We start from the raw sequence: 12,718 nt of genomic DNA on the forward strand, positions 1-12,718 counted from the left end.
ATTTAACGGCGTAATATGTCTTTATGTAAAATGAGAGCTAAAGCAGGGTTGCAATTATATTTTTACGTGTCATTGCACGAAATTAAACGTGGGTTTTGGTCTGACATATTTCACACCCATTGCAAGTAATTTTTTGGGTGTGTTTGTTGGTGTGCCGTTGCACCAAAAGGAAAACTCTGCAATTCGTGCACCGTGCGAGGGTTTTGCAGGAGCAAGAGAATCCCCCTATTGTCTTAAATTTGTCACCTGATAGCAAGCAGATATGATTAATATATAAAAACAACGAGCGACAAAAGAACCCCATCTGAGCTCCGTCTGTGGATGGATGGTTTTTACAGTTGACAGCTCTCAACATGTTTCCGGTTAAGCTCAACCTTGTATTGAGAAAATGGGTCGGCTTTGGAATACCGTCCAGGATTTTGGGAATATATCGGGTTTGGTCGGATATTCAGATCAAGAATATATATTGTTGTAGCTGCAGGAAACTAAGAGTTTTCGAGATACTGATTGAAAATTACCACTCTTTGAAGTACGTATTTTTTCGATTTGTAATTAATTTCACACTTATATTTTCCTTTTTAATGCTCACTTACAATTCACTAATTCGATTTTACACATTAGGGGTATCGTCTTGCTCTTGCAAAACCCTTGCACGGGGCAAGAATTGCATATATTTACCCTTGGTGCACCGGCACAACAAAAAACACACACAAAAAATTATTTGCAATGGCTGTAAAATATGTCAGACCAAAACCCATGTATATTGGAGTGCAATGTCACGCAAAGTATAATTGCAACCCTGTTTTAGCTGTCATTTCACTTAAAGACATATTTCGCCGTTATATTGTTAAGGATGGTAAGTTTTAAGTAGATTTTATATTTTCTACATAAATTATAAGGCTTAGTTACAGTTTTTTGTTAAGAATAATGCAGAAGATGCTCCAATTCACAATAGTCATGTACAATAGTCATTCTCAATAAATTGACAGAATCTTGTCCTTGCATATTTCGGCATATGATTTTTGCATTTTGTGTCATCGTGCAATCTTACAAGAGCAAGAGAATCTCCCTACTGTATATTTTTTTGTTTGGATGCAACTATTGCTATTTGCAATTGTGTAGAAATAGCAGTAGTAGCAGCAACTATGAGTGACATCGTTTGAACACGGCACACGGTAAAAGGTATCGATATATGTGTCTGCTAGGTAAAAAGTTATCGACTGCGAGTCCAAATTGAAAAAGTCTATTATAAAGAATAGCTTCATTTTAAAATGTATACAAATTCTTTGTGTTGCAGTGGATTTGGAATTGTAAACATAATTGACATTCAACTATTTGAATACCGTGTACTTATAACAAATAATATTGGTGAACATCAAGTAATAATATCACGTCAATTGCCAAAATTGGTGACTTTCGAAAAGTGGTGACATAAAAAGGCTGATGAAATTTATAAGAAACTCTGTCCTTGAAGTGCGATATTTAACAATTTTTATGTGGAAATTGAATTACTTGATTTTGCTCAGAATAATAATGTATTGGTTAATTTGGAAGAATTGTTTAAATGATTATTCGTCACATGCTTGAATCAAATAATATATTTTCAGCACACCTATCTTGGGTATATAAAGCTTTTGAGTTTGTGCACCTGAAAAATAAGTCTTCTGTAATTTTTAATACAGTTATTTGCGTGTTTAATGACGTGAAAGCAAACTTATGTGTTAATAATGTGTTAGCATTAAACATTTCAGGAGTAAACTTTTGTAAAAATGTTAATTTAAGCCATAATTTAGATAGAAAAAGTCTTTGCATTTGGTCAAATTGTAATGTATGCAGTTTAAGTACTGTATCTAAGTTAAATTTCATAAAAATGTCGCTAAAATCATTTTCGTTTACCTGTGACACCGTTGCGAATTGTGAAGTGCCTGCACAGAGTGCTATTCGAGTAAATATAAAATCACCGTTCAAACAGCCTGCGGCACAAAACTTGCTTGCCCAACTAATATCCGGCTTTAGCATGCCGATTTGTAAGGATATGAATAAAATTCCTAATAATAAGCCAATGGAAACCGCAACAAGAGAAAATGAAAGAATACCTGAAGACGGTAGCGATAAAGTAAAAGATAGTGCTTTTAATACTCATCCGATAAACCTAGGATGCAGTTACTGGAAACAGCGACAGCGAACTCTGTCTGAACATAGCGATGATGTATACTTTTTAGAAGATGACGCAAGTGACACCCAAAACCCTGAACAATATTCTACCTACTATGACGATGATGATGAAGAGGACTCCGAAGATGATGAATGTTCTTCAAACATCAGTTTTGGATGTAATGCTGAAAAATTAAATGACAGCGTTGAAAGTCTTGGTAGTGACGCACCCAAACCGGCAGAAAGTAGTAAAAGGGTAAGTCGGACAAAAGTTGTACATATACATATATACCAAATCATGTATTGTCTGATTTTACTAAACTTTTCCATCTAAAGTAAGTAACTACCTTAGAAAATTCTACATGAATCTCAAAAAGGCTCTGACAGAATTCTGATTTTTTAGCTACGCGTTGGAAAGAAGAAGTCCTCTTGATTAAAAATTAGTTTACGAGATAATCGACTTTAAAGTTCAAAAACTTGCAACAAGCTATTTCACTACTTTAACACACTTTAAGCACATTTTTCACTTCAAATAATTTAAAATAACTTGTAAACATTTAAACAAATTCACTTTTTACACTTTTTCCAGGTTTTTTAAAAAATAAATCTATATATACTTACATATATGTGACCTGGTCTACGAAAAGGGAGCTAACGTGCGAAAACTAGTTTTTAAAACTAACTAGTTGTTAAAAATAAACAACTCGTTTCATCAGTTTCTCTTTATCTCATTAATTTTGACACCTAAGCCCCCTTTCCGTAGACCAGGTCACATATATATAATAACTGTTTACACTTGTAGTGGATATCATTTATGTGTTGCCATATGATAATAAGCAAATAAGAGCAATTTGCTGAAAATCCTCTTTTTCGTTAAAATTTCTCTTTTTTTAACAATATTAGTTCAGAAAGATGGGCAAAATTCCGATTTCATTGACGCCGCGATCTGAAGGTACCTTTGGAAAGAGGAAGTACTCCTGATTAAAAATTATATCGGGTTATATGTACCGCATATCTTTTGTTTATGGGATATTCGACTTTAAAGATCAATTACAAATCAATTACAAACACGCTATTTCACTACATTTAACACACATTTTAAAAAAATTCACATTTAACACTTTTTGCAGGGTTTTTTGTAAGAAATTGTATGTTCTAACAGTTATGAAGAAATTGGGCGCTGCCATATGATAATAAGCAAATCAGTGCAATTCGCTGAAATTCCTCTTTCAGCTAAAATTCTTCTTTCTTTATTCAGCAATTTTAGTTCTAAAAAAGCAAGTGCTTAAAAAATATATTCCAAATTAAAAGAGTATAAACAACCTTCCCACACATATGAATATTTTCTACTTCTTCTTTATTGGCGTAGACACCGCTTACGCGATTATAGCCGAGTTAACAACAGCGCGCCAGTCGTTTCTTCTTTTCACTTGGTCCTTCCAACGGAGTGGAGGTCTTCCTCTTCCTCTGCTTTCCCCGCCGGGTACTGCGTCGAATACTTTCAGAGCTGGAGTGTTTTCGTCTACCCGGACAAGATGACCTAGCCAGCGTAGCCGCTGTCTTTTAATTCGGTGTACTATGTCAATGCCGTCGTATATCTCGTACAGCTCATCGTTCCATCGAATGCGGTATTCGCCGTGGCCAACGCGCAAACGACCATAAATCTTTCGCAGAACTTTTCTCTCGAAAACTCGCAACGTTGACTCAATGATATCAATATCATCGGAATACGCCAGCAGCTGTACACTCTTGTAAAAGATTGTACTTGTTCGTTTAAGTTCTGCAGCTCGAATTATTTTCTCCAGCAGCAGGTTGAAGAAGTCGCTCGGTAGGGAGTTGCCTTGTCTGAAACCTTGTTTGGTATCTAACACCTCGGAGAGGTCCTTCCCGATCCTGACGGAGCTTTTCGTGTTGCTCAACGTCAGTTTACACAGCCGTATTAGGTTTGCGGGGATACCAAATTCAGACATCGCGGCATAAAGACAGCTCCTTTTCGTTCTGTCAAAAGGAGCTTTGAAATCGACGAAGAGGTGGTGCGTGTCGATTCTCCTTTTTACGGGTGTATTCCAAGATTTGGCGCGTGGTGAATATCTGGTCGGTTGTTGATTTTCCAGGCCTGAAGCTACACTGATAAGGTCCAATCAGTTTGTTGACGGTGGACTTTAATCTTTCAGACAAAATGCTCGATTGAACCTTATATGGGATGTTGAGGAGGATTATCCCACGACAGTTGGCACAGATTGTGGGGTCTCTCTTTTTATGGATTGGGCAGAGCACACTTAAGTCATTGGACAAGCTTTCGTCTGACCATATTTTACAAAGAGGCTAATGCATGCTCCTTATCAGTTTTCTGCCGCTGTGTTTGAATAGCTCGGCCGGCAATCCATCGATCGTTTGGATCGGTAAGAGTTAATCTTTGTTTGTCGTCATTGGAGCAATGCCTTGCAGCAGGGTTGCTCCGTATCCTCATAACTCGTGCTGGCATTGAGTCCAACCCGGGCCCGGAGGAACTTTCTGCTGCGTTTGCGCTAAAAACCTCAATCCAAACACCATTTCGGTCAGGTGTAACACATGTACTGGATGTAGCCATCTTAAGACGTGCTCAAGCCTTAAGACTTATAGGGAGTGGACCTCGAGTTACGTGGCCCCACTCATCCCAAATGGCGAACAGAGGACATCCACGGCCCGCCCCTGCGGGTTCTACAGCTGTAACAAACACCACCTACACGCCACTCCCTCACACCCAGGATCACCCACGGACACCCGCGACAATCCCGCATTCTTCAATTCAACTGCAACGGACTCCAGAGCAAGATCAAGGAGATAGTTGCACTTATAAACCGGGAACGCATATCGATAGAAGTTAAACAGCCGAAGCAGCCGTTTTAGCTAATGAGCGCGACACCTTACGCCAAGCCGATGCCGGGGATGCCCGAATAAAGGATCTCAATTTGGAGATTCGGCGATTTGTAAACCATCATAAGCGGACGAAGTGGATAAAGCACCCGAAGTCCTGCAACCTCTTCACCGGTGTGAGTAAGCTTTGGGCTACTCTCAAGGCTTTGCTTCACCCGAAGAGACATGACGACCGGGTTGAAGTTCAATTCAATGGTCATGCCTCTTCTGACCCGAAGTGCGCGAGCTATTTTAGGCGGTAGTTTACACTGCACCCTTCTGTAGACAAAGTCAAGAGATGTGTTAACCGACGTCTGCGCAAAATGCCAAACGACTGCGCGCCACTTACTTTCACCGATGAGGAGGTTCAGAGTGTCATCAACAAAGCAAAATCCTCAAAATCCATTGGCCCTGATCGAATTAACATGCTAATGCTAAAACATCTAGGCTCGACGAGAGTAAGTTATCTCCCCAAGGTCCTCAACATGTCGCTGACCACTCTTCAACTACCCGATGTGTAGAAAGTCGGCAGAGTGGTCCCACTACTGAAACCTGAGGAAACCCGCCAACAAAGGAGAATCTTATCGTCCGATAACTCTTTTCTCCCCAGTAGTGAAGACACTTGAGGTCTTGCTTCTCCCGATCTTAACTTACCACCTGAGCCTAGGCAGCCACCAGCATGGATTCCGAAAAGTGCACATCACCACCACAACACTTAGCGTCATAAACGCTCAGATTGTTCGTGGTCTCAAACAGAAACCACCCTGTGAGAGAACGATCCCCGTAGTCGAAAGCCTTTGACAAGGTCAACCCCACAACATCAAGAAAACTACGCTTCCTCCAGGACTGAAGAGGTGGACCATAAACTATCTGAGGGGTCGACAATCATCCCTACTATTTCGAGGTGAAACATCTAAACTGAGAACAATTAAACAGGGGGTTCCACAGGGTTGTATCCTCTCTGCGCTATTGTTTAACTTCTACATCTCGAAACTCCCACAGCCATCAGAGGGATTTTGCATAACCTCGTACGCTGGTGATTGCACGATATTGACGTCGAGCAATGAAATCCATGGCACGTGTTCAAAAGTAAACGGCTATCTCACCGACCTTTCTCGTTTCCTCACTGCACGGAACCTAACACTTTCCCCTATCAATTCCACAGCGACCATGTTTACGAACTGGACGAAGGAGTATAGACTTGAGCTTAATATTGCAGTCGATGGCGTCAAAATTCCGACTGTCAATAATCCTAAGATTTTAGGTGTAACTTTTGATAGTCTATGCTCCCTCACTGCTCATACGACCGCGATTATCGTCAAGGTATAGAGCCGCAACAAAATCCTCAAGTCGCTTGCCGGCAGCACATGGGGAAAAGACAAAGTGACGTTTTTGGTAACATACAAGGCAATTGGCCGGCCGGTCCTCAATTACGCCGCACCAGTATGGTCCCTTGGATGCAGTGGTACGCAGATGAGGAAACTTCAAACCTGCCAGAACACTGCACTCGGGACCACGACAGGATGCCTTTTGATGTCTCCCATCGAACCCCACTCTTTTATCTTTGGTCTGACCCCGTCGAAACAGCACGTTTTCTGGGCCTCCCATTAGATGACGTCGACGACAACCTGGATAACCCTTACCATCCTAACGGGGGTTGATAACCGTCAAAACAACAACAACAACATTAAATTCTGTGTTAGAATCGGTAAATCTGCGACAAAGACGTTTGATATGATCAAGCAGGCTTACCCAGATATTGCTTTAGCAAGAAGTGGTGTGTTTCGGTGGCACCATGACTTTTTGGCCGGCCGGGAAGACGTCGCTGATGAAGACCGGAAGAATGAGCAAATCCAAAGTGAAAACGATGCTCATTGTCTTTTTGGACATCAAAGCCATCGTCCACCTTGAATGTTTTCCTGGACAAACCGTCAACGCCAAGTTTTAGGTGGAAGTCCTCAAGAGACACAAACGAAGGTTCAATAGGGTCCGACAAGATATCGCAGTCGATTTGAAGTTCCACCACGACTACGTCACGGCTCACACCGCCTTTTTTGTGAACAGCTACCTAACCAAGGCCGGCATCTCAACCCTTCCGCAGCCGCCCTACATCCCAGATGTGGTCCCCGTATTTTTTTTGTTTCTTGCCTGAAAAGTCCAATGAAAGGCAAGCAAGGGGATCCAAGAAGCATGCACCTCGGGTCTCAAGGCTATTCCGGAGAATGCCTTCCCTGACGTTTTCAATGCTTGGATATCGCGCTGGTAGCGCTGCATCAACGCAGAGGGAGACTATTTTAATATTTTTTAAAGAATTGTAACGATAGGTTCAATATTATTTTTTAAATCGACTCAGGCTTATTACTTTCTGGACAAACCCTGTATGATTGTTTTGACAAAATCTGAATACATTTCTTTATTAAATTATTTAATGTGCTCCGGATCAGCCGCACTTCCCGCAGCGGCTGACAGCGTATATGTACCAAAACTTTGAGGTTCGTTTCCTCGAAACTAACTTTTTTTATCCGGCCGTTAAAATTACAAGCGAATTATTTAACCGATTTATTTGAACTAATGTGTATTTTATAAAGTACATAATTTTTGTAACCAAGTGGTTTACATCATACAAATTTTAAATACTGTTAATAAGAAATCATTTTCTTTTTTCTCAGGTCCGCTTTAATTTAAATCCCGAAATTCATGTGATGTATGCTTGGAGCTACGCTTATAGGTCTGCAAGGAAGGGGCATTGGGAGAGTCTTGCCCGTGATAGAGATCGTTTTCGTAAACGTATTGAAAACACATCTAAATACATAAATCCCATTTTAACTCCTGAACATCGTAGTTTTATCTATAATACGAGGTTTGACAAGAACATGTAGTAAGAAGTTTAAGTAGAATGTATACTATTTGTAACTGTAATAAAAAATAAAGAATAATATGTAGAACTAGAGTGACTAGAAATTATGAATTAAGACTTTTTTCAAAAATAAAAATAATGAGCGCTTTGATGTAAAAAATATATATATATATAGAAAAAGTATTTAAATATATTCAAAATGGTACAAAAATAGATCTCAAAAAATATTCAAACAGCTTTTATGTGCTCGTACATCTGAGAGTTTGCAGCGGATTATTAAGAATGAAAAGTCAAACATTTAATGCCTTTTTGTTATTTTTAAAAGACTTAAGGTATTTTTGTTTTTTTTTTTTGCATTTTTTTATTTTATATTAATGTACAATATCTTAAGATCATTCTGTGAACATTTGAGAGCAATTAAAGCAAAATTGACGGAGATATACATTTGTAAGTCTTCGCCCTCCGATTTGATTGTGAGCGTCTGTGAAACTTTAAAGCGTTTTTCCCACAACTCACGTTTTCAAAGTCAGTGCCCCTCATAACTTCAAAACTACTGCACCGATCCTTTTGAAATTTTAAACACTATTTCTGTACATATTTTACGAGGCAACGCTGGAGAGTTTTTTTTTTAAGTTCATAATTTTGATTTCGCAATAACAAATTAGCCGATTTTTTCCCAAAAAATTGTGTTTTTCACTTCAAAGTCTTCGAAAAAATTCAATAATTGGAATTTCAAAAAAACCCTAACAACGTTACCTGGGGAAAACTATTATCTAACGAATGAACTTTCATTTCTTGATTTCAAATGATCCAGCAATGAGTTATGAGGGGCACCGCAATTCAACTTTTTTTCGAGACCCGTCCGGACAATTGCTGCCATTGCCGTATTTTTTAATATTTCTTTGTAAAAAATTGATAAGACATTTTTCGAATGTCATACTTCAATGTGCTATTGGTTGGATAAATAAATTTTAACTGTGTCGTCAGGAAAAAATCACAAAAACATGGCTTTTTTCGTATGATTTGACCTTACTCCCCCTTAAAAAAGGTCAATGACTTACCAACAACGTGATGAGTAATAGTCAGATAGGCGGAAACAAGCTGGCTGTTGAGCGATTGTTAGAAAATTTAATATTCAATAATTTGAGGACAGGTCGGAACACTTGTCACTTCACTTCAGATGTTTTGAAAGAAAAAACACTAAGTAAGGAAGATTCAAGTTCGAGCATAACCGAAAATTTTATACTCACGAAAGGTAAAGTGATTAACGGGATATTTTAATTACAACAGGAAGTATTACATCCATTATTTACAGTCAGCTGCAAGAAAATTCATTATTACTATAAAGAGATTATTTTGGAATTTCATTAAGATTTCTTACATATTGACCGAAAGATGCCTTAAACTGCATCAACCGGAAGATCTTATATTAAGTATGGGGGGTTCAGGTAAGTATCCACCCGATTTTACCCATTTTTGGCAGAAGGGCATTTGTTATAACAAAAAATATCTATCTGCATTTCAATACTAGAACTCACAGATTGACCAATATGTTCGGTAAAAAGTCAGACATTTTTGGGAGTGGCTAGAAGCGATTCTTTTATATATGGCACAAGCGGCTCACGAGTGACATTCACACCGGTGGATTAACGTCTAGCGACAATTCTCATCAAAGCGAAGTTTTTCGAGAAGGACGTGCTTGGCGACTTTAACGGCAATGTGGGCAATGAAGGTATCTTTGGCACAACGGTCTGTAAATTCAGAAATTTAGCCTCCACGAAGAAGCATCCCCAAATGGGTTGAGGCTGATTGACTTCGCCGGGGTCCAAAATACGGTTATCTGTAGTTCTAGATATCAGCATAAGAAAATTCATTAAGCTACCTGGCTGCCCACGTCAACAAACACAAGGAAGGTTCGACGTGGAGAAGCTGCAATCACAACAGACAGCCGAACGATTTTCTACTCGGCTTGCACTCCTGCTCTCTGAGAGCACTCGTCAGGAACTCGGTATAAGGGAACTGTGGGACGGCATTTCAAATTCCTTACGTACAGTTGCAACCGAAACCATTGGTTTTCGAAAAAAGCAAAGGAAGAGCTGGTTCGACGAGTGGTGTGTCGCAGCGGAGAGAAAACAGACTGCTTACCTCGCAACGTTATGATCGATCACAACACGTGCGGGATGGGATAGATATAGAGAGTTGAAGAGGGAAGCGAGACGCATTTGCAGACAGAAAAACAGAGAGGCTGAAAGGCGTGAGTATGAAGAGCTTGACAAACTCTAACAGAAGGTTTCACAACCGGAGCATACTCTTGTAGAACCACCAAAGGTGATCTAGGAACCGATGCCCAGAGCATACTAAAATTATAGAGCGAGAACTTCTCCAGCCTGCTGATGGGCCGTGAAAGCATAACACCAGGAGTTGGTGAACCTAATTCCTCAATCGGTGTCGATGGAGCGGACGTACCGGTACTGGATCATGAAGTAGTTCGAATAGCAATTACCTGTCTGAAGAACAGCAAAGCGGCGGGGGCCGATGGATTACCGTCCGAGCTATTCAAATACGGTGCCGAAGAACTGATAAGGAGCATGCATTAGTTTCTTTGTAGAATTCATGGTCGGATGGTTGGAATTTAAGTATGCTCTGTCCACTCTACAAAAAGGGAGACCCCACAACCACGTTCAAATGAAGTGACTGGGCCGTTAATTTCATCGAATGCGAAAAATTCCATATCAGCAAGATCTGCACAACCACCAAGTTATGTTTTGAGCCGTTATCGCCGTTTTTACATATTTTAAGTACCTCGGAGTACATTGGAGTAGGTTGTTTCTTAACATGTTGAGTAGATAGTTTTACTTATGTATACTACGCTCTGAAACACGGGGGTGGTCCAGAGAACGTATATCATAGAGAAGGTTCACGATTTAGATATCGTAACTTTTCGCAGGGGTACTCGGCAGAGATGAGGGAGTTTCACCACAGACAAATTACACAGTACAACAGCTAATCTGAGGGGTGAGAAATTCCAAGTCAGGGTGATGGTGCTAGGTCAGTATAGTAAAACCCTTAAAGGGTCTGGCGTTCGTATGTGTCAGTTTTTTTTTATGGCCTTTTAAATTTTTTCCTTATCTTGATGTTTTTTCGCTTAGTTGTAACATTTTGGCAAAAACGTAGTTTAACATAAAAAAAATAATAGTGATAATTCCAATGTTAAGGAATGTACGCTTACAGATTTGCTTATTTACTATTCGCAAACGACTCTGCATATAATTTATAGATCTGTATACATGTATTTGTTATGAAAGCACATATGTAAGTATTTTTTTTAATTGACTTATTTTATGATGTATTCCCTTAAACCTTCGCAAATACACCCAACTCTTTGTTTACACGGTAGATACGTTCCTCAGAAAACCGTGTAAAAAAGAGGCGTTTCCTATAGTAAACTGGGGGATACGTTCCATGTCATCTGAAAACCGTGTAAGACAAAATAAAGAATTATATATACTTCGAAAAACCGTGTAAAAAAATATGAAAACTATAAAATTTAGATATGCATACAAATTGTATGTTCATATGGCTTTTTATTGAGCATTAAAACTTAAAATGCATAATTCATACTGGTGAAAAATTGGTAGATTAAGCAAAAAACAAAAGAAATCCGTTAATCCGGAATTAAGAACAGAAAAATTTGAAAAGAAATAAAGAAAATTATTTACATAGCTACATAATTGTTCGTCGCTACTTGATAACAAGCGCAATTGTTTGCGACGAACTGGACTAAAGTCGGTATCATCACTGGAAATATCCATTTCAGCAATGTAAATATCATGGGAACAAAATGTATAGGTAAGAGTTATCGAAAAGGGGGATTTCCCAGTTACTACTATGTACATATGTTCATTCCAGCAATGGTGCTAAGTGTGGTAAAAACAAACATTGTAACTTCAAATCTACGTAAAAAACGAGTTGGGTGTATATAATAGAGTAAGATTTCTATTACTACCTAAATATACATTTTATATACATACATACATAGGTTTGATAAGTCATATATTTAAATACATAAATACATTTGTTTTGGTCATTAAAAGTCATGTTACAAGACCAAGCGGTCGCACATTTGCCCATATGTATATAATTATGTGTGCATGTTAAAAAATATAAAAGAATTATACGCAAATTTTTTGTTAATTTGTCTATGTGCAACATACATACAAATGTATGTAAATATGTATACTCAATACTTCAAGCGAAATCTCCGTTGACCCGGACAACCAATGGGGAAGCCCACATTTTGTCAAAAAGTCAATGTGTGGAAGGACCGACGCGACGTCAAAGCGCCACAACATTGTGTTGTTGGCAGAAAATCCGAGCTGAGCCGAAAAAATAAGTGAACGACCCAAAAAAATCGATTTTTTCAGTGAAATGAATACCAGTTGCGTAAAAAGGTTTATTTCGCCAAATCTTTCGTTCAATTATGGCGTTATGATATAAACTAAAGAAATTTTTATTTTATTTGATTGCAGATGAACCATCACTTATAGATATGTGATCATAAGATGATTATAAGAGCCGTTAAAGGTCGACTTGAAGAAGCGTGTCTTGACCCACATGGTTGAAATTTCTCAAGCGAACATCAACATTTATAAATCAAATATGAAAATATGGAGACAGGAATTCGCAATCTTGGTGATACATTCGTTAATTTAATTTTACTTGTTAGCTATAATAATTTTGTTTTTATAGGCGACTTTGGATGCCCGCTTAAACCTTGGCTCCATATAGAATTCTTTCCGAAAACTCTGTTGA

At 38.7% G+C, this 12,718-nt stretch overlaps 1 protein-coding gene across 1 annotated transcript; it reads left to right on the top strand.

Annotated features, from left to right (window-relative positions):
* The first annotated feature begins 1,220 nt into the window (after nucleotides 1–1,220).
* Nucleotides 1,221–8,068, top strand: LOC120771577. The gene is made up of 2 exons (XM_040099646.1): nucleotides 1,221–2,410; nucleotides 7,719–8,068. The coding sequence occupies exons 1-2, from the start codon at nucleotides 1,565–1,567 to the stop codon at nucleotides 7,926–7,928; spliced, it is 1,056 nt and encodes a 351-aa protein (XP_039955580.1). The 5' UTR covers nucleotides 1,221–1,564; the 3' UTR covers nucleotides 7,929–8,068.
* The last annotated feature ends 4,650 nt before the right edge of the window (nucleotides 8,069–12,718 follow it).

Source organism: Bactrocera tryoni, chromosome 3, assembly GCF_016617805.1.
Source record: "Bactrocera tryoni isolate S06 chromosome 3, CSIRO_BtryS06_freeze2, whole genome shotgun sequence".
Taxonomy (NCBI): Eukaryota; Metazoa; Arthropoda; class Insecta; order Diptera; family Tephritidae; genus Bactrocera; species Bactrocera tryoni.